The sequence below is a fragment of the Poecile atricapillus genome, chromosome 18, assembly GCF_030490865.1.
Source record: "Poecile atricapillus isolate bPoeAtr1 chromosome 18, bPoeAtr1.hap1, whole genome shotgun sequence".
NCBI classification, from domain to species: domain Eukaryota; kingdom Metazoa; phylum Chordata; class Aves; order Passeriformes; family Paridae; genus Poecile; species Poecile atricapillus.
In genome coordinates this window covers 1,236,133-1,261,940 of record NC_081266.1, presented here as the reverse complement: position 1 = coordinate 1,261,940, position 25,808 = coordinate 1,236,133, and the positions used below count along the sequence as shown (strand labels likewise).

General features: G+C 41.6%; 1 protein-coding gene across 6 annotated transcripts in view; it reads left to right on the top strand.

The window, feature by feature from the left end:
• The window catches only part of SOX5 (SRY-box transcription factor 5), a 290,140-nt gene that overhangs the window by 113,702 nt on the left and 150,630 nt on the right, over positions 1-25,808 (top strand). For 4 of the 6 annotated variants that reach the window (XM_058852941.1, XM_058852940.1, XM_058852937.1 and 1 more), the window contains exon 4: positions 15,242-15,328. The exons of the other annotated variants lie outside the window; for them this stretch is intronic. In XM_058852941.1, coding sequence (XP_058708924.1) covers positions 15,242-15,328 — 87 coding nt within the window. The remainder of the gene's footprint in view (positions 1-15,241; positions 15,329-25,808) is intronic. 6 annotated transcript variants of the gene reach the window in all.

The following is a 25,808-nucleotide window of genomic DNA, read 5'->3' as shown; positions in this document are numbered from 1 at the left end:
ACCATTCTGCAGCTACTCCACACCCACCTTCCCAGACACCCTGTTCTCAAGCAATCTGGAAATTTACTCTTGTCATTTTCCTCACTCCACAGTAGCCCCACATTCCTCTGTTTCAGTCCACCACTTTTGCTATTGACTCTGGGTCCTTTTCTGGCATACTGACATGTATCTGGTATGACTCTCCTTCATATCTGCATACCAGAGGGACATATATATACATTTATTCAAAGACTTCTCTATCTTACTCAGAGAGAGGTGGGTTTAAGAGAACATATTTCAGTCTCATCCCTAGTTTTATCTCAGCATTGAAAAAGAAAAGCTGAATTGCATGTAGTTCTTCTTTTCAAACATCTCTTGCTAGATGTGAAATAAATTTCTGTAAACTGCATGTTGTTGAGCATTGTGTCTGAAAAAAAAAGGTAGGTACCACACTGAGATATCAGTGTTAGTCACAAAATTAAATCACAGAAGATATGATTCCATATAAAAGTTTGGTATATTTTTATATATTTATTTATATTTATTTTGATATATTGTTATTCACAGTTCATCAGCACTAGCTGTTTCATTGTTAAAATTGAGGTGCAGTTGATACTGGACTTGGATTGATTTTTTTCACAGCTGCACCAACAGTTACCTGACTGAAGTGATTTTCATGCAAACATTAAAATTTAGCTGAGTTTCTTAGGGACTTTGAGGTGGTTTGAGTCAATGTTCAGAGTTGCCCCACAAAGACACAAAGAGTTAGAGCCATGAATCCCAGCAGTAGACCTGCACAGATCCCTGCACAAATCTGCTCTTCGGATTCTTTCACAGATCATTTTTGTGCAGTGTGCTCTCCATTTGCAGTTTTGATCTTTATTTGAAGGCGTTGCCACCCCCAAAACGCACCCACTTTTGCTGTCAGGTAGGATTGCATTCCTGAGTATGGGTCCAGCTCCCTGTACAGATTTGTCTGGTTAACTCTCAGCTCATGTGTTACTCCACGTGTCCCAGTTCTTTAGTCAGTTGTGTCAGTGCTTGAGAACACAGTCATAGATGGAAGGTTGGGTGTTCTTTCAGTGTGTCCCACTGAGCATTTTGAATGTGAGGCCACATTCCTAGGAGAGACACCTTGTTATAACAGCCAGAGCTGTTTCAGAAGACACACCTTTTTTCTTTTATGGTATAAAAGGTAGAAATAATGAAGGTGAGAACACAAATAGGGAGGTCATCACTGATACCAGATTTCTGTCTGATAGAGCAAAGTGCAGCTTTTACCCATTCACAGCAGAACCTAGATGTCTCTTACCACCACACCTACGAGAAGAATGAGTAGGATCCTGAACTACAGATGTTGCAGAGAAGGTGTTCTCTTCTAAGTGGAGCTTTCTTAATCTAAACTTGTTCATTCTGCTTCAGTTTGGTTTAAGCTTCCCCTTCACTTATGTTATTAGGACTACAAAGGTGAATGCTTTAGAATTGCAGAAGGGAGTTGATTCCTAATTTAAGTCTGAGGACCAGGCACTAGAGCAGGCCTCCACAAATAGGTAGTTGAGAAATTTGTAAGGATGAGTACACACAGTCTTGCCTTGTTTTTAATGAAATAAATTATGTCCCAGAGTGACATGGAGAAGTTTGCTGGACAAAGAGGGAGAAGGCTAATTGTAGATGGCCATTGATGAGATTTGTAGTGCAGAAGAGAGAGAACTGTTTCATGTTTCAAAGTAACTTCATCAGAGGAAATGTTGACATCTTCTGTGTGTCTAGGGTCTGTGTTCTTTTAATCAGGGGTAATGTAGTGCCTCTTGATTGTCATCATTGTGTAAAGAGCTGCCCAGTGAATGACCTTAGTTCTTGGGAAGTTCCTGGGATTCTGTTCCTGCCCTGCATTCGTCTTCCCGGTCCTTGGTGATTCACGAAGCCATCCTAAATGCAGATGAGCCTTCTTGTGGATCTGGACAGCTATTTGCAGAAGTTTTATCGTTCTACAGTGAATGAAGGAAGTCTTCAAGTTTTCCAGAGTAGTCTGAAGAAGTTCTGCTGCAGGGTATGAGTGAGATTTCCTCTATGATAAAAAAAGGCTGTTTTCTCCTTGGCGTGCTGGCAGTAATTTGAAGGCACAGTGTAAGCCTCAATCAGAATCCTGTTGTCTTTTCTGATCAGTTCCTGTTACAGCTGTTTCAGGTTTTCCCAGGCTGCTGCAGTTACCTGTTTGATGGCTGGGGAATGGCTCTGTGTTGGTGAGAGTTTTCAATAGCAAGGGAGTGGCTGCAGAGTTGTCCTGACTCTCCTGCTCCTTCAGTCCATTGTGTAACATAAGTACATTCTGGATTTGACAAATGAGGCCCTTTTCTTAGTCTTGTTCTTTCCTTGTTCTCAGCATTGTTTTCTTAGTCTCTCTTCTCTTTTTCCCTCTTTGACTTTTCTGCTTTTACTTTCTGACTTTGCTTTCCCCTTGTCTGGAACTATTACGTTAAAGAGCTGTGCATAATAGACTTTCTCTGATTTCTCTTTGGGTATTTGGGGATTACCTGTCACAGCTGTTACATGGCTGAACCACCCATGTGTTTCAACGTTATTCCCTAACTCAGGAAGAAAAATCCTTGATTAAAAGAAAACCCAATGTATTTCCTCACCCTATTTATGCTGAAAATAACAGAGTCCAAAAAATCCATGAATGGAGACAAGTGAGAACAAACAGAACAAGTTGTCAAGGCAGATGGAATGCTGTTCTTCAGTGGAGAAACCTGTGTGCAAGTCATGGGAGATTATTTTAGGATAGTCCAACATTGACATTAGCATTAATAATTACTACCTAATTTGATGTAATAATTTCATGGAAATATCATTTACATCACAACTAGTAGTCTGATTTACTCTGAAACTAACTGCATTTCAGAAGCTTTGATTTATCATATACCTTTTTAAAATGTTATTATTAATATTATTGTTCCTGTCTTTCTGGCATCTGGCAATGGATGATTCAGATTTTGTGTTCACAAGGGGAATTCAGGATGTGTAGTTATTTGGCATCAGGTGTATGTGCTTTAATTCTCACTTCCAGTGGTAAAACAGCCTATCAGACTTTGGAAAAGAACAGAAATCTGGGCCTACTTTGTGGGGTTTTTGTTGTTTCAGGAGGATATCCTTTTCAGTTTTCTGTTTTCAACTTTTAAAATTCCTTTAATGGTTTTATTAACATCCCAAATGACTGTTTTCTGGTTCTTTCACTGTTACCATTAGGTTCAAATTATAATATTACACGTTTTCTCTAGGAAGTACATCCACAATCTGATGTCTGTAGCCCTTTCACTACACAGTCATGTCAACTTATAATTTAAATAAATAGGTCCAGATGATCAAAAGATGTACATACCTCAATTTGATCAATAACACTGACTCTAAACCAACCAGTTCCACAGTATGTCAATATTTTGATGGCTTTTAGATTTACATTTTCAACTTTCGAGTGTATATTTGCTTCCAGGTCACTTGCTGGTTTACTGATTTCATTTGGACATGGAATTGCCTGATTTTCCTTTATATTTACCTGGTTTGCCAGGACAGTGGCAACACAGGACTTGCATTTGATAGGGTTTATCTGTTGCATAAAATTAATTGAGTAACCTCATCTAATAAATATATGTGGATCAGAAATATATTAGGATAAGAAAACATTGTGGCACAATTTTTAATCCTGGCAGTAACACTTCTGAGTGCATTGTTTAAATGGGTTCAGTCATTTTCATTTAAGGGAAAATTAATTTTTCTTCCACCTGCCATTGTTCTCTGAAGAGGATTACGATGCAGTCAGCAAAATGCTAAGGAAAGAGAAGAAAAATTACATCAACCTCAAAAGAGGGAATGTCATATTTATCTGCTAATCTTGTAATAATCCTGAAGAAAAAACCCAAATAGAGGGTGAGAGAACCTCTTCATTCTGACTTCCACCTCCCCATGCTCTCGTTGTCACTCTTGGCAGAGTAAGTAATGGCCATATCTGGATCCAGCCCTCCCCACCTCCGCTCCACTGACATCATAAATTATCCAGATATAAATGGACAACATTCATTAGCTGTGCACTTTGCAGAAAGAGCCAGCTCAGGAGCTAAGCGCTCGCCCATTTTTATTAAAAGTTAAAAAGCTCCTTGCTGTCACGGAAAGGGGAGGTTGGAGGAGGTACAATGGAGGACAGTGCCACACAGCTAATAAATAAAAATAATAACTATTACCATTGGTTGAGTGACCCTGGGAGAAGAGCACTACTGAGCCATTTGTTGTTCCCTTTCACTTGTCAACAGCAGTGGCTTAAAAGCCTTCGCCATTGTTCAGAGCCTAATAGCACCTGTTGGGAAGATAGGAAGACAGCTGTCAAAAAAAAAAAAAACAAAAAAAAAGGGAAAAAAAAAAGGAAAAACAGGGTGGGGGAGGGAGGGTGGAAGCTGGTGATTATGCCAGTAGCAAGCACAGCTGCAGCAGGATATTTCCTGGCTTCCATTGGGAAGCGGGGCTCTGGCTCTGGCAGCTCCCCAGCCTGATGCTGTCTGGGATGGGCACGGGGGAACGGCCGGGAGCTGTGTGCCTCTGTTTCTGAAAGCAGTGATAGTTAACCCAGCAAAACCCCAAACCCCAAGCAGGCCTTGAGAGTGGAAGTTGCAGCTTTGTGACAAGGGTGCTTGTTTAGCTTACTTTTTTCATTTTATGCCTTTTTATTGCCCTGTTGCGTTGACTCTTTGTCAAGACATGTAAGGGAGGCCAAGAGGTGAGGAGCCCCAGGGATCAACAGCTCCCTTGGCAGCCCATCCTCCCAAGGCCAGAGCTGCCTGGATTTTCGTGGTGGGAAGTGATGGCAGTGGCCAGGGCTGAAAGATGGACTATTTAGAAAATTGTCTCCTCACCTTCATCACACATAATCCTCGCGTTTTTCATTTTGAGGAAAATTACCAGCACTTCAGGACTTGATTTTTTTTTTTTTTTTTCCATTTTTAAGTAAGTTGCTCTGAGATTTTCAGATAAGAATGCTGTAGCAACAGTAAGTGAATGGTTACAACTGTTGCTGTTGAGTTTAGGAGTTCAGAAGTGGAGTGGTTAAGCTTTGCAAGGATTTTCCTGAAATTCCAGCCAAACACTGTAGGTCTCAATTTATGTTTTATCATTATTTAGATTACATACTTTTGGGGGCTCTTGGAGCTTTGTTTAAAGGTTTGTTTGAGAAAGCATTTAATTTAAAAGCTTTAAAAGTGACAGATCAGCATAAAGATCTTCTTGGTCGAAGGATAAACCATGGAATCTCCCTAGAACATCCTTAATGATGTGTTGATACCTAGAAAAAGTTTGTATATAGTCATCTCATTGAATGTCTTTCACAAATCCCTCTTACTTGCCAAGGATGTGCTGAAGATGTGAAAATCGAGCAGACCAAAACCATGGCCTTCTGTTAATATTAACAAGATATTATGGCACTTTAATTAGAAACTGTCTCTGTTGGTAGCGCTAATACAGAAATGTATTTTAGGGGAGCATGTATTCTGGTGGAGTATCTCTGTCCAACTGAGACAAAAACAAAACTGAAATGAAATCTAATGTTATTTAATTCTAGATGTCTCTGTTTTTATGCTGTTACTCTTGAAATAGTCTGTGGAAATATTAAAATTTTGTGGTTTAAGAATTTCAGTAAAGCTCAGAATACTATCTCCTTCTGTCATCTGACACACGTTTTTTTGCTGGGTGGACCACTCCTGAGAAAATCAATTCCTTCTTTCATTTAGAGATGCCAGGAATTAATGGGGCATTAGAAAGCTGAAGAACACAGAGTAAGACAGAATTCTTTTTTCTCATGTGTAGGAGAGGGTTTTTTTATTTCACTGTTGCCCTTCTTTTCATAAGAACTCCTACTGGTGGAACTTCAATTAAAAAGGAAGGGGTTGCTGCTCAGGTGTTTGAAAGTGAGTTACTCTGTTTCATGTACTTATTTTTTGTACATCTGGAAAGTACTGGGCACATTAAAAAATTTAACTTTTGTTTTATTTAAAGTTTGATAAGCTTCAAAAACTTACTTCGTTCTTACATGTTAATTTAATTAGGGGCGAAGAAAACGGTGCTAGCGGGGAGCTGGACTCATCCTAAATATTGTGAGCGCTGAAAAAGATGTTCAGCAACACTTGTGCCAGTGAAACGCCTCATTTGGCAGAGTGTATTCTTTGGGCCAACTCCCTGGCCTGGATCTCCAAAGGCAGCCGGACCCTAATTCCTTTCCAGAATGGGATTTATGCTCCTGAATGCCTTTGGGGATCCAAAGCACCGAATCCCAATGAATTTCAGCGACAAAAGATACACTGTCCTTTGCGCGCCATCCCGCGCCGTTCACAGAGCCCTTCTCCGGGGGACACCGCTGCTCCGCCGCGGAAATGGGAAGGGCAGATTCCATCAATTCTCCAACCAGTCCCATCCTACTGCGTGGTTTGAGGACAGATATTTAAACGGGGAGTAACTGAGCAGCGACTACAAGCTACGCTCTTCCGGGTGTTTTTTCAGGATCATTTGGGGTTGTCCTGCGAGTAACACAGCCCCACCTCCACATAAATCCGAGGCGAGCAGCAGTGGCTCCAGGCTTGATGTGGAAGGCTGGATTAATGGAGGTGTGAGTCCAGCACACACCAGCTGCCCTGGCACTCAGATACGATTTCCATACCCTCAGCAGTGGAAGGGGTGGCGATTATCACCCAGCAGCTTACAGCCCTGTGCTTTGGAGAGTTACCGGCCTACACTTTGCAGCCCTGATATGGAATCCGTGGTCACTAAGGTGGTTTAGGCAATGGAGTATACACTCTACAAGTTAGCATGGTAGATATAACAGAGATAGAGCTGGAATTACCTGTTTGGGTGAGAGCAGGCTTGTCCCCTGCCTCAGGAATGTGCTCATGAAAGAGGTGGTTTTCTCAGGTATTTAGGCTTTGTGGACATCTCCTCGTAGGTCCAGAGGAGTGTTTGCCAGAGAGACTTTGAGAAGCACCTGAATTTTTCACGCTCTGGAAGCAGGCTCTATCCTGAGGCTGTATATCAGTAGAGGATGGAAGCTGAGAAAATCTTGGGTGTAGGCTGTGTAACCCCCACATGAACATGGACTCTCTGCTGCTGGGAGCTGAAGGACTGGTGCGATGTGTTCACCCTGCACGTCTCCATGTGGAGGGTGGCACTGCTCCTGGGGTGGGTGGCTGTTCAGTGAAACAGGACAGCCTGGAAAGCACACAGGTAATGGAGCAGCTGCCAGTGCATTCAGGTGATGGGGGCTATAAAGATTTCGGACAATGGCCTGGCTGTTCCTGAAGGTGTCATTGATTGAGGTGCTAGTTTTGGACTCAAATCTAGCTGAAGTCCCTCTGCTCTTCCCCTGTCCTGCCCAGCCATGTGTTCCTGCCTTGTGCTGTGGTTTGCAGGCTCCTTGCTTACATCCAAAGGGATGTAATTAGTTCAACAACTGGTAGTTTAGTGTATCTGGACTATTCTAACCTTTTCTTCCTAATAAACATCCCCATGTTTTTTAGGTAACTTTCTTGTGAGACTGGCAGTAAGCATTGTGAAAATTATTGCTTTGTATATTTGTGGGTAGAGTGGAATCATGTTTCTGGTGGTAGTCATAGATTATTGATTTGGATATTCAGATCTTAAATCATTTATTTATGGTGCTATGGTACCTTTTCTGGCTATGTGAATTTATTTTTTGAACACAAAAAGCAGTGCTCATTTACCAGAAATTACAATAAAGATGTCTTATCATTCATTCAGCGTATACTTCATCAAAGCAGCATGATAGGTATTTCAAAGAGAGCAAATAACTTGAAAACAAATATTGTATTTTTGAGCATACACAAAATTAGGCGCTGTGTGCAACAAGAATTCAATGGTACCCTGATGTCATTGTGCACCACAGGGGACTACGGTCATCTGTGGGTACAGAAGTTGATTTTTTCCTCTGAAGTGAAAAGCTATGTGAGCTAACATGTGGCCAGGATGGGACTAGAGATTCCACGAGCAGGAGGGCTGGTTATCCCTGCCAGAGAAGGGAGCTTTTTAGTAGGCTTGGAAGCTGCCCATGGACATATGTAGCCCAGCTGTTTTCTGCACAGTGGTTGTGATGGAGTGGTGCAGGAAGAGTCGTACTGTGGTGCACTGGCCAGAGCACTGCAGCTTCCTAATATTGTGACTTCAATGTTTGGTTCAGCTCTGTGAGCTTGTGCCCAAAGAGTAAAAAAAATTCTGTGTATGAAAAAAAAGCCCCAAACCCACTTTCTATCCAGTCAGAGAAGCCCCAGGTAGTATTGTACTCAGCACCACATTTTTGCTTATCACACCTAAGCAACCATGTCCTACATTTGAACAATATTTACATTTATAGAGGTGTTGCCTACTGTCTGCTCCAAAAGTTTAAACTGCTTTTAGACTGGTGAAAAATTGCAGTACTTCCTGGAAGGCAAGAGAAAAATTTATGTTTTGTGGTCTTTGATTTCCAAATTTAAATACATTCTGTGTTGTGCCTACTCATGATTCATAGTGTCTTGCCTAGCTGCAAGTAGTTCCCTAAAAGCATGATTCTTTTGATGGAGAACCATATGTGTATGCAGATGCTGCATGTCTATGTAACCTGCTGATACCAAGCATTTCTTCATAATAGTTGCTTTATTTTCCTTGCTATGAAAATTGTTACTGATTTTGTATAGGTAAGAGCTTCTTAATAAGAAATGGGGGCATAAAAAGAGAAATTTCTTCTATCTACGTGTTTGTCTGCTCTTTTGAAAGAAGACTAGAAATCTGCCCTTAATCTTGTTTCCTGATTTAGAGCAGAGAGGGCTTGTTGTGGTGCATGAGCAGAGAGCAGGGTGCCAGTGGGGTGGCATGTTGATAGGTGAGGGTTGTAGGAACACTGAGTGGAACTCTGACTGACAAGTAGAATGTATTTATGACCACAGCAAAGGAAAAAGGTAAATAATGGGTGCCAGCTCAGTGTTTGCCAGTGCTTTCTAAATACAGAGGAAGATGCTTGCCAGAAGTGGAAGGTGTATCAGGCAACGTTGAAGTTCATTCACGATAAATTCTGCCGAGCAAATACTCCTTCCTCTAGGAATAATACATGTTGTCAGGAAATGTTTGGTGGTCTGGCTGGGCATTGAGCACCTCTTGGCTTCTCTCTGTTCTTGCTACACTTCATGTCATCATCCTTGCCAAGGCCAAACATCTTTCTTTTACTTTTTTTTCTAAGAAGTATCTCTCTTTCAGCCCAGGGCAAGGTCTGTTTGCTTTAGTTACAGAGGAGAGAACCCCTTGGGAGGGCACCTATCCTTGGACATCCAGACACCAAGTGAGTGGGAGGCTCCAGGACTCACACTTTTCCTCTTAACTTGTAGCCAACTTGCATCAGCCTCCTACCTTTGGTCATAGTTGGCTCTTTATAACATCAGAGCTTTCTCTCCCATTTCTTCTTCAAATTTGGACTCTCTTTTGAATCTCTTCAAATTCTGAATCTCTTTTGGACATGCCCCATGTGGAGAGCTCCTGTTCCTCACCTTGTTACAGCGTGTTGGAATTGCATGCCTTTCTCTGGAAGCAGGCAGCTGCATGAGACCAAAGTTTGCTTTTGGTAAATAATCAGCAGGAGCAGAGAGAGGTAATAGAGATTTGGCACCAAACACCATTCTAAGCTTGTATAAGTGGATTTCTAGGACTGTGACCCTGGAGCATGGATTGAAAAGAGCTACTGGAGAGGCTAGGCCTGTGATGTGGGACTGTGTTTTTGGAAGGCTGCTGAGGCAGGTCCAGGTATGTGTGCATCTGTGCTGCCACTGAATTGAGAGTAGGATTAGGTCCACTCCCAAAGGGAAGTTAAAATACTTGAAAAGAAATGAACTTGAGGAAGTAGACTAAATTCAATAGAAGTCTAGCAGACAGTGATAAAAGTTGTGCCTCTCTCCTACTATGGCTTTGTTTCCTCGTCCATTTCCTGGAAACAAACCGCTCCTTTCCCAGTGTGAAAACTTTAGGGCTGTTAAATAAGTTAATGAAGCTGTATTCAAGTATCAAATGCAGGAGTAGAGGGACAGTGACACGCTTATTAGCATACCAAAAATTAGATGAAAAAGCCATTTAATGTTAATTTACTGGGATGATTTGCTTTCCAGTAGTGCAGGAGCAATTCAGTGGATGTCCAGATGCATCCATACACACAGATCAGAGCAGTGAACGCGGGGACTCACAACTCCGAGGAAAGTGGTTTCATTCCCATGTGCTGAAGGCCTGTGTGAGAATTGCTGGCTGCTGGCATCAGTCTCCAGGACTCATTGTTGTGGATGAGGGAGTAAGTCTGGATGGTGCTTGGCACAGAGGGAGAGTGGCGGGACTGGGGGGCACCGAGGAGCCAGGGAGCTGCTGGCACAGTCACCATAGGCGCTGCCATACGCAGTGATGCGGAGAAGCATATGCAAGCAACAGAGGCAGGGGTGAAAGAAGAAAAACAAAATGTGCCGTAAATATCTCTAGAAAGAGCTAATGACTGATAAATGTGTTGAATAGAGACAGCAGAAATCATTTTTGTGGATTAATTTGTATCTCTATTGATTCGGTCAGGTGTCTCTTGGCCAATGTTTAGTTAATTATTCCTCTTCTTCTTTCCATCTCAGTCCTTCTCTTTGGTGCCCTATCCGTAATCCTCTTCTGCAACAACATGTAACACTTCTCATTGTGTGTCTGGAACAAAACTGTTTCCCAAACATCAATGAATTACTGTTCACAAACCACCTGTGAACAAGTCTTGTAGATGTATTCACACTGTGCTGTGTCTTGGGATTGGTTTACTATGTGCCATAGGACCTACACTGCACATAGGTAATGGAGGGGATTCTTAGCTCAGGTGGGGCTTGGAAGAAGGAAATGGAGTAATTCTGGGTTCTTCTCAGAGGTATTAGGAGGCATTATGAATCATTGCCATACTCAGAGCAGCATGTGTAGCTTTTTTGGAAATACAGATCATTGTAATACATAGCTGTCCTGATGCACATCCAAAATCTGTCACAATATAGCTCAGATTTTGCGCGTAGAAAATGTGGTTTTGGGGAATCCAAGAGGAGAGGAATGATTGGAGTAGGGATCAGGAATACAGCAGTTCCTATGTGCAGGCTACCTTTCCCAGCTTCAAGCGGAACATTATATGTGCAAGCATAAAAAGTTTTACTGACTTTCCAATGAACCCAGAGAATGCCTGCATTGCAAACAAGAGATACTGTTTATTTCTTCTCTTAATTTGAGAGGATGATCTTCCCAATGAAGTCTAAAAAAAGCTGAACAAAGGATGACTTTGTCTCTGTATAATTCATGGAACCTCTACTGTCATAACCTTTTAAACAGTTATTTTTATTTAAGATGTCTAAATTTCAAATCTTTTTTTAATGGGGTACATAAATGACATAATAAATGTTTCTTTCCAAGATACGGTGCATAAAGTATTTCACAAGCAGTTACTGAAATGTGATAGGCTGAGTATATGAATAGCATATTTTATGTAAGTACAATATGTTAACATGGTATATAATAGAATTAAACAAGCTGTAATCTAATCTAGCTCTTTGGCTCCATAAAGCTATAGGGGTGGGGAAGCTATTGTCTTTAGGAATTAAAGTTATTTTTAAGTATTAGCAGAAGGATGATTATTTGCTGACTCTGTGTCAAAATTGTGTTGAAGTCTCTTATGTAAAAATGGCAGTTCAAATCAAGAGAGGTTTGAGACTAAGTTAGGACATCAATTTAATATGATTGCTTGGGGGTTTTTAAAGGAAAAAAATGTATATAATATTATTTTGAATAGTTAACATACAGTATTTCAACAGGGGAAGCACTAATTAGATCACCACAATCTATTTTATGCCATCAGGATTGCTGAGGGGGTTTATAATTGTGTTAAATTTTCATATTACTCATATTCACACATTAACGAACAGATGCATTGTTACTATTGGGATTTTGCCATTTGGCCTTTCACATCTCTAATCATGATTTCCTACTGAGATCTTTACCGTTCTCGCAGAAATTCAGTCATTGATACATGGCCGTCCACCGCATTCATTACTCCCCCCTTATTTGTCCGCGGCTCTCCCGGCATCACCGGCGGGCTCGGCTCGCCGGGACGGAACACGAGCCCTCCTCCGGGCGGCTCCGGAGCTCGGGGTCGCCCCGGCAGAGCTCGAACCTCCCCGGGAAAGTGACACCGGGACCGTCCCGGCGCCCCTCCCCGGGCGGCTGCGGGGCCCGGCGGGCAGGGAAGCCGGGAGGCGAGCGGGGATTCGGGCACGGGGATTTGGGAACGCAGGGATTCGGGCACAGGGATTCGGGCACAGGGATTCGGGCACGGGGATTTGGGAACGCAGGGATTCGGGCACAGGGATTCGGGCACAGGGATTCGGGCACAGGGATTCGGGCACGGGAGCCGGGCACGCAGGGATGATTCGGGCACAGGGATTTGGGAGCGCAGGGATTTGGGAACGCAGGGATTCGGGCACAGGGATTTGGGAGCGCAGGGATGACTCGGGCACAGGGATTTGGGAGCGCAGGGATTTGGGAACGCAGGGATTTGGGAACGCAGGGATTCGGGCACAGGGATTTGGGAACGCAGGGATGACTCAGGAACGCAGGAATGATTTGGGCACGGGGATTTGGGAGCGCAGGGATGACTCGGGCACAGGGATTTGGGAACGCAGGGATGATTCGGGCACGGGGATTTGGGAGCGCAGGGATGATTCGGGCGCGGGGATTTGGGAGCGCAGGGATGATTCGGGCGCGGGGATTTGGGAGCGCAGGGATGATTCGGGCACAGGGATTCGGGCACGCAGGGATGATTCGGGCACAGGGATTCGGGCACGCAGGGATGATTCGGGCACGGGGATTTGGGAACTCACAGATGCCGGCGGGCAGCGGGGCTCTGGCAGCCCCGGCGAGCGGCTACTGTAGCTTTAAGGCGGCAAGTTAGACAGAAGACTTGTGTTTCTTTACGAGCGAGCCACGGCGAGTATTTTGTCGAGCCGCGGGGGAAAAGCTTTGTCGTGGACTTTGCTGACAATGGACTTAAAAGTAAGGCGGGCTGCTTTTGGTGCCTGGAGGCTCTGGAGCCCATTGTCAGCTCACAATGGATCCCTATTGCCGCATTCCTGCTTTGCAAAGGTTTTTTTGGCTTTTAATGACTGACAGCTCTCCGCCGCAAATGCCGCATTTGCTCCGGCCTGTTTACACGCTGTTGCGGAGTTTTCAGAAAGGCACGGAGGAAAAAATAATTAAAAAAAAAAAAAAAAAAAAGAAACAGGGAAAAGGGGCAGTGTTTATCTGACCTATTCACGTTGTGGGGGGAATGGTTTCCTTCGTGGGTGCTTCGAGGGGACGGACGAACTTCAGCAGTAGCTGTGCAAGTGCCCGGAGCCCGGCGGCGCCTCCGGCTCAGCGGCCCCGGCACAGCCCCGTGCTCCGTGCGGCTTCTCCCGCCCGCATCCCTGGGATTTAATGAGACCTAGAGAGAACTTTTAGAGATTCTGGCAGAGAAATCTCACTCGGGCAAGCCCGGGGTGATCAGCACAGGGAGCGCCCGCGGGTGCGCAGGAGGAGATCGGGGTGGTGCAATGTGAACAAAAATGTCACGGAACAAAAACACCCTCCTGTGCTGTCGGTGGCATCCGAAGGTTGTCGCTGCTCTCCCGGCGAGATGCGGGCCCGGCTCGGCTGTCTGTCTGTCTGTCTGTCTGTCGGTCTGTCCGTCCCCGCGGTGTGTCGGAGATGCAGGACAGCATCCCTGTGGCCGGGGCAGTGCAGTTGGGCTGTGCATTAATCCTGCCCCACCGGAGCGGGCTCGGCCCCCCGGGAGCCGAGGGGGCTCTGCGGGGAGAGCGCTGCCCGCAGAGCCGCCCCGAGGAACCGCAGCGCCTCCGAGCTCCGAGCTGGGGCTTAAGAGAGGAGGTGGAATTAGCCAAACGAGATAATGAAGGTTGCTCATAATGGTTTTTACTGTGGGGAAAGTTAACCAGTTGCTAATAATTGCATGGTCTCTAGGCCAGACGGTCCCTTTGATAAGTTAACATGTACTCCCTTTATGCTCCTGGTAGGGGGTAAACAAATGCCTGAACAAATACAAATACACATAAACACAAATGTGGAGAATAGCAGTATATGTCTTAGATCCAGATAATAAGTGTGGGTATTGTTATTTAGATGGCACATACTGGGACACTTATCTTTTAGTACACTCCATTTTCTAACTGAATGCAGTGCTAATCGTGGGATTGAAAGCTATTGTAATTGTGTACCCATCTAAATGCTGACAAGAATATACAATTACATTGTTTGGAATTGAGTTTAATGTTCTCTGAATTTTATTAGCATTTATATTTACTTATGCATTAAAATTCTACACAAAAAGAGGTCAGAACACAAGAGTTGCAGACATAAATATCAGACCCATCCACACCCTCACTGTATTTTTCCTGAAAATACTGAACAAATATATTTTATTTTATTTTTTTTCCAAGGAAGTGATAGAATCTGAAATGAGCAAATAATGGGTTTCCATTCTAAGCAATGCCTTTTCTCCCTCTGGATTTTGCAGTCTTTTAGAGCTTTTTTCCATACCCAACTTTTTATTATTATTTATAATGCGTGTGTTACCGGAACATCTTTCCACAGTGTGCTTACCACCACACGATGTTTAAACACACATTATAAAGTGGATGTAATTGTAAAGACTCAGAGGGATATAATTACATGTAGCAGATTTAGGAGCTAATTCTTTGCTTCTCTCTCTCTTTCTCTCTCTTTCTTTACTCCACATTTTACCAAAATAATTATTTTTTGACTGCAGACTAACACCCAGAAACTGACAGGCATCCATTATAGGCAGCAACTTGTTCACTAAATTGAAAAACAATGAACTGCAGGTTTATATGTGCCCATTGTAATACAGAATTACCGGAGCTTTGTTCCACTAGAGGAAAAAGCTAATGGTTTTGAAACAGCAGGTGACAAAACACATTCAGGTTTTTTTTTCTTTCCTTTTTTGTTCCCCCCCCCTTTTTTTTTTTCCTCTTCCCTCCCTTCTTATCAGTTTGTTGATGAAGTCATTACGAACTGGGGCCCAGAATAGGGTTGGCCTTATTTTTAGCAGATAGACTTTTAGTGAGTTCTAATGTGGAGACAGTCATGTTGATTTGCTTACATTTTTTTTCCCCCCTTCACTCAGAAACTCCCAGTATTGAAAAGCTACTATCAAAGGACTGGAAAGACAAGCTTCTTGCCATGGGATCAGGGAACTTTGGAGAAATAAAAGGTAACGCTGTTTCTCTGCTAAAGGAAATTAAGAATGGATATACAGATACGACTGGCTTTATAGAACTTTGTCTGCTTCTCTTCCCCTCCCCTTCAAACATGGTAATTTGGGGTTTAAATGAAATGTATGCACTCCCATCTGTGATAATATAAATCAATGAAATGGTATATTGGCCTAAGTGAATGAATTTACATTAAGCTTTTGTTGCATATATTGTTCTCTATTATAAACGAACACATCCTATTGCTGGATTGGGAAAAAAAAGTATCAGACATATGTGGTATCAGTTTCTGAAATTTGAGGGTGATCTGAATTCCTTGTTTATTTTTGGACAGATTTTGATGATGTAAATTTTTTAGTTTTTATTTTTTACTTTTTTTTGCACATAGGGAAAAATAAAAAGAGCAAAGTTTGTGTAATGATACCTCTAGGTACTGAAATTAGCCAGTGCAGATTTTAAAAGACAGCGTACAACATCTGTGCACTAAAGCATGTTCTTTTAAAGCCGTACTCCAGAAGGAAAATGACAAAATTTGACCACTCTCCAGCAGCAGTAGTTCCTGCTTTGCCAAGATATTTCCCCATTTTATATATCTGAGGTCATTTTAGGGAACCTGTGGTTGTTTGTTTTCATGTAATTTAATATTTTTATAATTCCTCTGCAGTGCTTATGATGAGGAACTCACTCAAAATACACATGTCAAAAATTGTAAGTTTTCAGAGCAGCCATTATCACTCTGAAAAGAAACAGTGACTCTGATTCTTCTCTCATTTATATCAGTGTACATCTGGAGTAGCAAAATCCAAGTCAGTGCTGTTTTGGAAATGTGAAAGTAGAATGAAATTAAAATTAAACCCTTTTCTTGTGTTTATAAACTTGATTTAGTTTCTCTGCATTTTTTTGGTATGTTTACTTACTAATGTTGTCCCTGATGTAGGGATCCCCACTCAGGCCCAACAGGTTTAAGGACCACATGCACAAGAGGTTGGCAGTATTCAATAAAGCATGCAATACAACATGCTTTCACAGGTTAATGGGTTGGTGCATATGCAAAAAAAGTGTTATTTTAATTATATGGGCCTTCCAGCCTGTCACCAATAAGCCACCAGCATTAGTTTGTGCTATTCCACTGACTTACCCAAGCAGGAAAATATGCCACTTGTTTCCCCAGGCTTCTCCCTAGGAGGCTGTAAATCAAAAATATATATTCATTACATAAGTAGAATAACTTAGAATATGGTACTCCAGCCCCCAATAGGCTGAGATGATGTTGTTGTGGTGGTGGTGATGATGATTATTATCATTATACAGAGGGCAAAACCCTGGGTTCTTCATTCCTGCCTCGTGTGTGTGAAGCAACAGGTCGTAAAGAGGAAGAGCAGCACCACTGGGCTTACCTGGGAGTTCTGGGTTTTAAAAGCACTTTGTTTCAAAATGGCATCAGCCTTTGCCGTGAACTGATGAATCTTTAAGATGTTTCAGGGACAAAGTATGAGGAGACATCTTTCATACTCACTTTTGGGTATGTATTTCAGCAGACCTTGCACACTGTATGGAGCCTCTTTAACTCTTGACACACTGGAGCCTTTAGATGGACTCCCAGTGATTCTCCAGTGCCTTTGGACTCTGTAGAGCTGCTCTGAAGAGTGCTGTGCACTGAGAAGGTGGTCTGTTCCCAGTGCCTATGATCTTGTTCTTTTGGAGGGCAATCTTTTTTCTCCTTTCCTCTTTTTCCCTTTCACAAGCTGAACTTGAAAGCAGCAGCAGCCTATATGCTACCACGAGAGAAATTCAACAGTCCTTTCAGTCGTGCCTGGGGGAAAGGATGGGGAGCAACAGCACAGCCTCAAAGAAGACTTTTCTTTGCTTTAATTTTTGGTTTTTAGCTTTATATTTTGAACACAAGTCGAGTTATTGTTCTGTAGCTCTGTTCAAAAGCCTCACATCTAAGGCTTTTTAGTGCAACCGTGGTTCTGTGGTTGGGGGCATGGTTATTAGGTGTTTGGATCAAGTTTGGCAGTAAGCTGTGAAAACAGGCACTGGTTTATTTTTCCTACTGACTGCCGTGACAGTTGCAATTATTGTCCATTGTTCCTAGGTGGCTAGAAAGGAGGGAGGATACAATGGAGCATTGCCCTCTGGGGGTAAATGAATTTGACTTACAGATTCTTGGGGGGTCAGGCAGGCTGATTATTTAGTGCCCAGGAATGTGGTTTTCATGGCACCATCAGCCTGTGAGCAGCCAACAAACAATGGCTCAGCTGTATTGCAGCTATATTTAGTGAGGCAGCAGCAAAGGTGTGCAAGTTGAGCTGCTCTGTACCCACATACACGTGTACAAACACACGTATTTTATGCTGCAGAATTATTTCGTCATTCTATAGTTACGAAGTTTTCCAGTTGTGATTTTTAAATTAACTTCTTTCTCTGTATTTGTCCTGGCAGCCGTGGTTTTTCCGCCCCTCATTTCTCTATTAGTGATATTTGGAAACCCCCACTTAGGCACTGTCTTCTTATTAATAAGACACCCTGGAATGTGGAGAGCACCAGGAGCTGTACTGCCCAGCTATCTTACCCACGGAATAGTTTTTTCCATTTAACTGTTCAAAGTCTCATTGTGCTTTTCATTAGGTCTGGGGGAGTTTTAGTACATCATGTGTGAAAGTCTCAGCACTAGGCTACATATTGTTAATGCCCAAGTCTGTGTTATTACCACTGAGTTTTATTCTCTGAGAGAGATTAAAAGAAGGGGAGATGAAGAAGAAGACTTTATTTTCTATTAGCGTGATTTCTTTTAAGTTAGAAAGCAGCAATATTTTGTTAAAGATAAAGAAATTGGCGAATGGTTGGAAGTGACCAGACTCCCATTTGTTTTGTATTCAGTTGTTTCTCTTGGTTGCTTTGTTACCTTTGGCTGCTACTTTAAGCCCCCCCTTTCTTCATCTGCACGCCTGTAAAACAGAACCATCACTGAGTATCTGCAGAGTGCCAGCTGCAAACTTCAAGATCACAGTTAGAAGGATCTATATATTTCCAGTTACTAATTGAAAAGGAAATGTATTGTTTTATTCCACAGATGGACTTAAAGGTACCGCAAGGGAACACTCTTAAAATGAGGCAAAATCTAGAACCTTTCATATCTTTAGAAATTATAACTCAAATACCTGTGCTTGTTCAGAGAGATAGTCTGGGGCTAGATTACAAGTTTGGGACTAGAGATTTCTTAAGAAATTCCGTTTTGATATCCATGGAATTTTTACTCTGCTCAAAACAAGTCACTGTACAGCAAAACCTACAAAATGTGCTGTTAAATTGAGGTATTTTAAAATGAAGCTGTAAAACTGTATGTGGAATTGGTTAAAGCCTGTTCAGACTTACTTATATCCATCATATTCAAAACCAGGGCTCAAAAGGCCTCTGGATTATTCATGGATAATGCAGTTTATTGGATTCAGTGAAGCAGAGAGATCTTCAGGTCTCAAACTGGTCGTCTACAGGAAGGAAAATCATCCCCCTTTTCTGCTGTCAGTGTAACTGCCTTGTTAGCTGTGCATTGCAGCAGGAAAGTAGCTGCTGTCCTCCAGTGTTACTAGGAAAAGCTTTAAAAATTGTTTCTTAAATATCAGTAATCATGCCTAAATATATAAAATTAACATGAGGCTTCTCTTTCACTGGTGCTGGGCCTCAGGAGCAGTCCTGGCCCCTCAGGTGCATCGTGGGCTGTCCAGCCTTGCTCACACTGGGGTGAGTGAGGCAGCTTTAACCATGATGAGAACTCTTCTTAAAATCCCCTTGGAGTGCACACTTGCTGCTAATCTTGTCCATCTTTCTATTGAAACTTGTCAAGACATAATAATGCATATTTTATATGTTCCCCACTTAGCTAATTTTGAATAGATGTGTGGAACAAAAGGTTAAACAGACTTTTGTTTCCAGTCTTCCTGAGTAGGTTTTCTGTTGAAGGCATTGTTAACAGTGATTGTGCCTAAATCTCTCAAGAAAGACTGGGAAAGTCTGAATCTGATATATTTTTATTGTTGTTTGAACAACCTTTTCTATTGTGTAGGTTAGTTTGTAAACAACTCAGGTGAAGTGTTCTCTGTGAAAGGGATTGTCATTAGGTTAAAATCAAATTTGAATTTGATTAAAATTTGGTTAAAATTGAATTTAAATTTGGTTAAATTGTATCCACTTAAGTCTAGGTGACTCCAGAGGCTGTGTTAGAGTAACCACAGATTTATTGATTTAATTGAAAGCGAGATAAGCCTACCAATCCTGATCTTCAACTCATGATAACACAGACATTTGTTTTGCATGAGAAACTGGGTTCCAAATTCCACCAAGTGTCAGTGCAGGTATTGTGTCAGGCTGTGTTTGATGTGAGATGTGTTTGCTGAAGACTCTGATTTTGCTCCTGTGCAGAGAAGATGGGGCATGAGAGAGTGCGCTGTGAACGGTTTTAGGAGTGCCAATAATGGATAAAGAGAAATAATCCATTCAGCGATACTATAGCTCATCAGAGCCCATGAATTAAAGACATATGTTATGTAGATTCAATGTATGGATTAAAAGGGATAATCTGGTAGGTGACACACAGAATCTTGAGATAAGTGAGCTATGCAGATTCGGTATATGGATTGTGACGGATAATTCCATTTAAGTAATGCTGGACAAGTTGAAGACAAGTAAGCTTCGGGTAGTGCTCAGGTTATGTGCAGTAATCCAGTGAGTGACACTTTGGATCACATAATCTGTAAACTAAAGACAAGGAAGCTGGGGATTCTGCATTTAGATGTGGACAGGAGGAAGGAGGGGGAGAGGGAAAAAGATTATTCATGGGGAATACACTGGGTTTAAACCTTTGACTAATACACTACAGATCCCCAGGAGATGTGTGAAAGCTGCATGCTTTCTTAGGAGCTGTGTGAATTTTACATTTGCAAATTAATGGTTCAAAAGTGTTTGCAAACTTGTGTCAGCTGTGGATGCTTTGCATTATTTCTTTGTGGGTAGTATTGTAAGTGGAGTGGCAAGAGGAGGGTGAGAGTCATAAGTGAAAGAGGTAAGATATGTTGGATTGTCAGCTTTTAACTGTGATAAATTCAGTATTTATTGCAACCTGCTTAGTATCTTCTTCTTTGTGTTTACTTTTTTGAGGGATTTAATAGTAGCAAATTAGAAGTTGAGCTTTAGTCCTTTGTTAATATTCCAGAAGTGCTGGGGTGCATGGGAACCTGCCCAGCTGCACTCAGGGAATCCTGAGTTTCAGGAGGAAATTTGGCAGCTGCCAAAATCGTGGAGGTTGATCACAAGGCAATGTGATACTCTCAGGCTGCAGGGAAGTAGCCAGTGCTAGCTGAGCCACACCAACGCAGAACTTCTTCAGGCCAAAAGAAAAGCCTAAGGTAGAGACTGTGACTGGATGGAGCTGCTGCTTTTTGTCCTAGAATGGGAGTTTAGTTGAGGGTTGTATATCTGGGAAGGGGGGGTTGGAGGAATCTTTTTTAAGGCATCTAAAAATGTGATTTTATGGCAAAACAGCCAATTATTGGTTGTTCCAGATTTTTGTACATAAAGGTACTTAGTTTGACCACAAAATGTTGGGTTCTAATTTTAAGACATGATTATTGATAGAGACAATAGAATAAAATTGAACTAATTAAGGTAGCAAATGCCAATGACTTTGTTTGAAGATACAGGGTCCGAACAGCAATATTTAAAAATGGTTCAGAGAGTTGGTTGACAAAAGGTTCCTAAAGCTGTGCTTCATGGTACTAAAATTACCTGAAAGATGTGCTGATAGAGCTGAATGTTGCTGAGCTACAACTGCCAGTTTGTCAAAACAAAACAAAACAAAGCAAATACACACACACACACACACGTGTGCACACACTTTTTACTCTTTTCCTGCTGCTGCATAAAATTCCAGCAGCAAATGCTATTTTCCTAGCCTAGTTCTAACTTGTTGTCTAGACAGTAAAACAATTAATAACTTCTGAGAAACAGTCTCAATAGAAATGTTGTCTATTCCTTTTGGAACCTTGACAATAAGTTGCTAACCTGGTTGAATACCAAGCTTTCTTTGTGGTGTACTGTACCAAGACTTTTTTCTGACAGCAAATAAAGAGTACTCAGTGACAGGCTCTTTCCAGGGCTGTGAAACAGCAGAGCAGACGGCTGAGCTTTTTTTCCCCACAGAATATGAGTTCTTGAGGATAGTAATGGCAAAAGAGGGTAATTGGTCATAATTTGGTTTTATTCATTCTTCAGCCTTGCACTCAAACATAAAATATGAAGAATGTCCATGTGCTGAAATAAATACCTTCCTTATATCTCGCTGTTCTAAAACGGATTTTTATTTGTCAGAGAGAAGATTCATTACATAAATCTGCAGGTACAGGCAAATCAGTTTGAATTGTGCACTTTTTCTTTCCTTGTTGCTTTTTCTGGTGGCTGTGTCTTGCCAAGTAAAAAGCAGTCAGAAAGTTTTCTTTTACTATGCTGACTTGCCCTATCAGTAAGATGAAATAATTTAATTTAGCAAGGTGGGTAGTTGTAAGATGCCAGTCATTGTGTAGCAAAGTTTGCTTAAATACTTCATGAAAAATGCCAGTTTTCAGATGTTTTTGTCCTGACAGCTCCAGGATTTAGTGGCCTGAGAAGCTGTGTTTTCTAGTCCATAGTAAAGCACTCCCTGCAGTGTTGATTAGGGAAGCATCAGGGGAGTCAGCACACATTGACAAGCACAGACCCACATCCACCCACCAACACATCCCAGCAAGTACATACCCCATTGCTTGGCCAGAAACATTTCACATTACTGTTCAAAAAACAGAGGAAGGAAGATGTTAAATTCTGAACTTACCTCAGGCAGTTAGATCTGTTCATCAGACTACTTTTCCTGGAGGAAGCACCATCTCCCCATTGCCTCACACATGTGACTTCAGGTGGTGTCAGCAGCACGAATGGGAATACTCCTCTTCAAATTTATGTTATAAATAGGTTTTTAAATTTTTATTTAGGGAGTGCATGACACAGATTAGTTTGCTTTAAAGTAGAAGAAGACTAGGTGGCCTGTCTGTTTTACTTTCCTGGCTTTCTTACCGAGCAAAGTATTGTTGGGTTTAGATTTCTAATATGTCAAGGTTAAAACTGGAATGAGGAGTAAGGATAAAATAGTTGACACTGGGATAAGAATGATACTCTGGAAGAAAGATACTGTAAGAAAATCCTCTAGAAAAGATACTTATTTTACGAACTACTGATAATTTTATTTATTCTTTGGATTTGGTGCAGTTAGGACGAGTAGGATTTTACTCTTTCTGAGGATGGCTTAGTTAATAGACTGTTCAGTTTGAAAAACATTCCTCATATTTGTATGAAAACTGTAGCCCTTGCTAGCTTAAAAAGTCTACTGAAAAAACACATAATTTCAGGAAAAACTTGGAGGTGACTCAGTCTTTAGCTCATGTATGGGCTGTAGCTCAGTCCTTGTCACACTGTTGTTACATCAAAGTTACACAGAAACTGTGTTGTGGCAGGGTTCTGTTGCTCGGTGAGTTGGATGACATCAATAATTGGTTCATTCATAAGGGTCCCCGTGGCTGAAACCTTACCTAGTCTCCAACTGGGTCAAACACAGACTTAATTATCTATTTAACATGTATTACTGTTAAAAGTCAGTGGGGAAATTCTTGGCCTTGATGAAATAGTTCTGCTGGTGACTTCATCGAGGCCAGCAATAAAACCTCCTACACCACATAAAGTTTAGAATGACTTTCGGCAAGTTGCTAAAAAGCTTCGTGCCTTAGTTTGCTCTTGAAAAACATAATGCATACCATTACCTTTCTACCTGCAAACAGTCTTTAAGAAGATCAATTAGGTAGTGCTTTGAAATCTAAAAATGCTTTATGCTGCATGCTCTAATTATTATTATACATCTTAACATTATTTGAATACAGAGTACTTCAAAATATTCTTATTTCCATTTAATGATTTTTTTTTCCCCCCATAGAAAACTTTGTAGATACAGGAGGCTTTTTTTCTTTTGTAACCACAGTTAATGATATGAACATAATACAATATTATTATGTCTTCCAGGCTTTGTACTTGCTCATTGTTTTCTTTGATTTTCCTTTGAAAGACAGATTCTGACAGTTCAAAAGCTATTTACGCAATTACTTTGATAGTAAAGTGACTTGGTGGATAGATTTCACTGTCTCTGTGGTTGAGGGTGCACACAGGCACCCCTGGTTGGTGCCAGTCCCAGCAGTTTAATGGGGACATGACAGAGGGCTGGAGAGCTCTGCCCCTGCAGAATTCACATCCCTAGGCTTGTCTGGGAGCAAACACTCTCACTGCCTGAACATTTGCAGCAAAAGCTTAAAATGTCTGTCAAAGAAAATATTGGCTTTCCCAATTTCTCATTTACATTCTCATTCTGTCTAATAAATTATAATAAAGTATTTACTGTTTTGATCGCAAAAGCAGTTTCTCTGCCTTTTTTTTGCTTTGGTTCTGTTTTGGGTGGGTATGCCAAGGTTTCTCCTGTTCGTTTTCTCACTTTAAGTGTGTCATTTGGTCATATTGGTGTCTTCATTCTAATGTTTATTAAAATGTTACTGTTACTGCCAGTCTGAGACTGTGAATCAGAACTAAGAATGTGTAATAGTTTATTTCACATTTGAGTAAATTTCTTCTACTACTTAAACACTATTATGGGTAGTGTTGATCTGAGATGAAGTTTAGGTTTGGCGATGCAGAATGCCACTAATTTGAGTCTTCTTTTATTGCCATCTGCTGTGGGTGTTGCATCCACAAACATAGGGTTTTTTTCTGAGCCTTCATGGTAATAGAGGATTAAGCTGATGCATCTGGAAAGCATCTTTTCTTGGGCCTTTATGCACTTATCAACCTGCAGTGTGTGCTTGGATGGTCCTTTGCCTGAGTTGTTTCGATCAGTTGTGAAAAATCCATGTTTTGCCATGGCAGTGAGAGAGAGCACAGGGAGCACCTACAACAATCTCCTGAAAGGCAGGTGGCCTGGTGGTTAAAAGCTTTGTTGAACATAAAATGTGCAATACCTGTTTGTCGTGGACCTGATGGTAATTAAGAGCAATTCTTGAGGCAGTCACTGTTTCAAGGCACTCTCCTTTTGCTCCTCACTCAGTACTTCTGTGGTCTAGCTTGCTGTCAAGCTGTAGGCTGCAATAATGGACACTTGGGGTTTTTTTTCCTCTCAGCCCTGCTGCCTGGCTGGAGTGAGAGCACTGCAATATGTAAAGGCCAGCTCCAGAACCATTCCCAGCTCTGTGCTGCTTGGAGCAGCTCCCAGGGAATTTAGTCAGGAGGCAGCTGACGATGGCTGCTGGGGCTAGAGGATTGCACCCCCTCCCAAGTCAGGGTTAGCAGCCATGTGGGGAGTTCATTAACTCAAGAGTGGCATAAACTGCCTTTATTCTTCTTGTTGGTTCAGTTGCATAAAATACTGACATGTTTTGCCCTGTAAGCTACACAATTCTTTAAGTGGAAAACCCTTAGCTGCCAGGACACTTCACACAGTGATACAGGTTTAGATCTCGTGCAGGTTAACAGAGAGAAAATACTGAGGGTAGGACAAAAATCCACCATCCTTGTTTACCCCCAATCTGTGGCATCTAGAAAAGCATCAACAAATAACTGCAGCACTTAACTCACAATTTTTAATACACCAGGAAAAATTCCTATAACCAGTTGTACTTATGTAGTGACCCCACTGTTGCCCTCACCTCACCTCACCATTAAATAAATAAAACTGTCCATGCTTTGGCCTTCATATGTTATGCAAAGTAATGTTTGATTGGCCATGGCAACTGTGAAATAGCACTTTAGTTGACCATTTCTATGAAGGTAATTACAGAGAAGGTGTGCTAGGTAATAAGGCTAACATAAAAAATATTAAACTTAACCTAAATGTAAACACTTGACATTATTATCAAGATCTGATTCAAATATTTCCCTTGTTTTTCATTTTCACACATTACGAGCCACCAGTGACCTGCAAGATATGTTAGAACTATGATTCATCATCAGTGGGGCTTATACAGATGTGTGAATAAGACAAGGGGAAATCTGCACGTAACTCACCATCTCTCATTAGAGCCACACATCTGATCTTTTTTTGCCTCTGGTTTTCTGCAGGTCACTTGAGAGTATGGCTATCCAAGTACTTATTTTGCAAGGAATTATTACCTCAAAGAATTGAAATTATCATTAAATACTATTCCAGTTACTGGAAGGATGGCTTAGTCGTGTGAAAAAAAGTACCTACTAAGCCATGTTTTCCAGGAAGTAGTCTCCAACAGAAGATTTTTTATAAAGGTGATGCTGATAAATTTTCCCCTTTGGTTTATTAGCAAACTGAAATAGCTTGAGAAATATAATGCAAGAAGTCTGCCTTTTGTCAGACTACTCTCACTCCAGCTGTATAAACCCAAGGAA